Source organism: Salvia miltiorrhiza, chromosome 4 (assembly GCF_028751815.1).
Source record: "Salvia miltiorrhiza cultivar Shanhuang (shh) chromosome 4, IMPLAD_Smil_shh, whole genome shotgun sequence".
Classification (NCBI taxonomy): Eukaryota; Viridiplantae; Streptophyta; class Magnoliopsida; order Lamiales; family Lamiaceae; genus Salvia; species Salvia miltiorrhiza.
Genome location: NC_080390.1, coordinates 32,585,484 through 32,587,332, shown reverse-complemented (window position 1 = coordinate 32,587,332; position 1,849 = coordinate 32,585,484). Strand labels below are relative to the sequence as shown.

The 1,849-nt window shown below is 50.2% G+C and overlaps 1 protein-coding gene across 1 annotated transcript; it reads left to right on the top strand.

Moving 5' to 3' along the window:
- Window positions 1-736: 736 nt before the first annotated feature.
- Window positions 737-1,498, top strand: LOC131023318 (uncharacterized). The gene has a single exon (XM_057952863.1). It carries the CDS (start codon window positions 737-739, stop codon window positions 1,496-1,498), a length of 762 nt encoding a protein of 253 aa, XP_057808846.1.
- Window positions 1,499-1,849: the final 351 nt, after the last annotated feature.

The following is a 1,849-nucleotide window of genomic DNA, read 5'->3' as shown; positions in this document are numbered from 1 at the left end:
GATCACAATGGAGTTGATACGTTCGTGGTAAATGGGCATCGCCTAAAGCCCTATCATGAGCTTGCTGAAGTAGAAAAGGAGAAGGAGGAATGCCACCTTCTCGACCCTGAGTACGAGTGAAGAGTGAAGGAAGGTCGAGCTCAAGACAGGAAACAAGAGCGCTTGCTGGGAGGCAACCCAGTGTGGTTTCTTCGGTATGGTCTTTACCGAATTTTTTGTTTCTTCTCTTTTATTTCGTTTTGTTTTTGTTTGGATACACTAACCCTACAGGGAGACGGGCCAAGATGAATTTGGAAGGAGGCCCAGAGGTTGATCCGAGCCCACTTTGCGTTGCAAAATGTGTAGGTGGAGAGTTGGGGGTTGGAACGGTCTGGAAGAGGGCTTACGAAGGGAGGTGACGCGAGCGTGTCAGAGGCAAGCGGCCATGTGACTGCAACTATTCGGTTTCCGCAGAAATTTGAATTTCAAATTTTGGCCATGATTTTATTTCCTTAAAAAAATTCTTTTTCTGCCATAACCGCCACACTTACCATATTCAAAGCCTTAACCCACGACCTTCTCTCCCACAAACCCTAACCTCCGAAAAACTGCTACACCACGATCTCCACTCGCCTCAAACCCTAAATTCCCATAATTACCGATCACCCTTCTTAAAGACCAACCTTGCCTCCAAAAACCCCACAAAATCCAAAACTTCCGCACAAATCCTAAGTATTTTGATCTCTGAAAAAGCACAATGGCAAAAACCAAAGGAGGAGCAGGCTCCGGAAGTACCCAACCGCCGAAGAAGAAAGGCACCAAACTCCCACCTCCAAAGCATACCACAAGGCGGACAGCTTCGGAGGAGACCTCCACTAAAATCACCGAAGACCCTTTGCTGAAGATCCAGCCCGAGGACAAAGGGCGTGCCGAAGTCCTCCAACAAGAGGAACAAGAAGTAGCAAGAGCAGCCGCCGAGACGACGCAACCGGAAGAAGGGGAGCCCGAGCTCACCCCTCCTGTGAAGAAATCAAAGAAGGCTCAGGCGAGCAAAGCAACTCCGGCGCAATCCACTGTCGCACCACCACCTATTCAAGCTCAACCGCAACCACAAATTTCAGAAACCTCCATGCAGGAGGGAAGAACAGCTTCCGAGGACACGGAAGAGGAAGAACAAGAGAAAGCGGAGGAGGAGAAGGGCGAAGAAGAGAAGGTGGACGAGGAAGAGGATGATGAAGCAGAGAAAGTTGAGGCCGTTCAAGAGAAGGAAGTAGAAATTCCGACACCCCAGAGCAAGAGGCCCGGAGTGAAAAGAAAGCTAGATGTTGCCAAACCCCCACTACCAGTTAAGGCCAAACCGGCACCGGCAGGCAGTAAGACCCGAACAAAAGCTGAACAGATTAAGAAACCAAGGAAACCCACTGCAGCTGAAAAAGGGAAGGCCAAGGAGATGGAGGAGCCGTTGGAAGTAGCCCAGAGAGAACCGAGACGGTTGAAAGCTCCAACTCGGAGGATGTGATCGCCCCTGCTAAGCCGGCGACGAGCACAATCACCTCAAAACCCAAGGGCGTCAAGCGCAAGGGAGTGGTGCGACCCAGCACTATGGAGACGGTCATACCGAGGGACAGTCAGAGGTATGCCGTTTTACAGAACCGGGAGATAACCCCCAGGTATTTTCTGGTGACTGAAGTGCTGGAGGATTTCGGGATAAAAGAACGTGTGGAGGGATATTTCAAGAGCATTGGTTGGGGGAAGATTCTGAAGTGGAATGTGTTGGCGTTCAAGAATTTGTCGGAAGAGTTCATGAGTACGGTGGAATTCAAGCCAAAGGGAAATTACTCGATTGAAACACCAGGTACCCTCCGCTTCC

Bases quoted from the DNA above. Each gene is read 5' to 3' on its own strand.
- LOC131023318 (XM_057952863.1), top strand. From the start codon at position 737: ATGGCAAAAACCAAAGGAGGAGCAGGCTCCGGAAGTACCCAACCGCCG.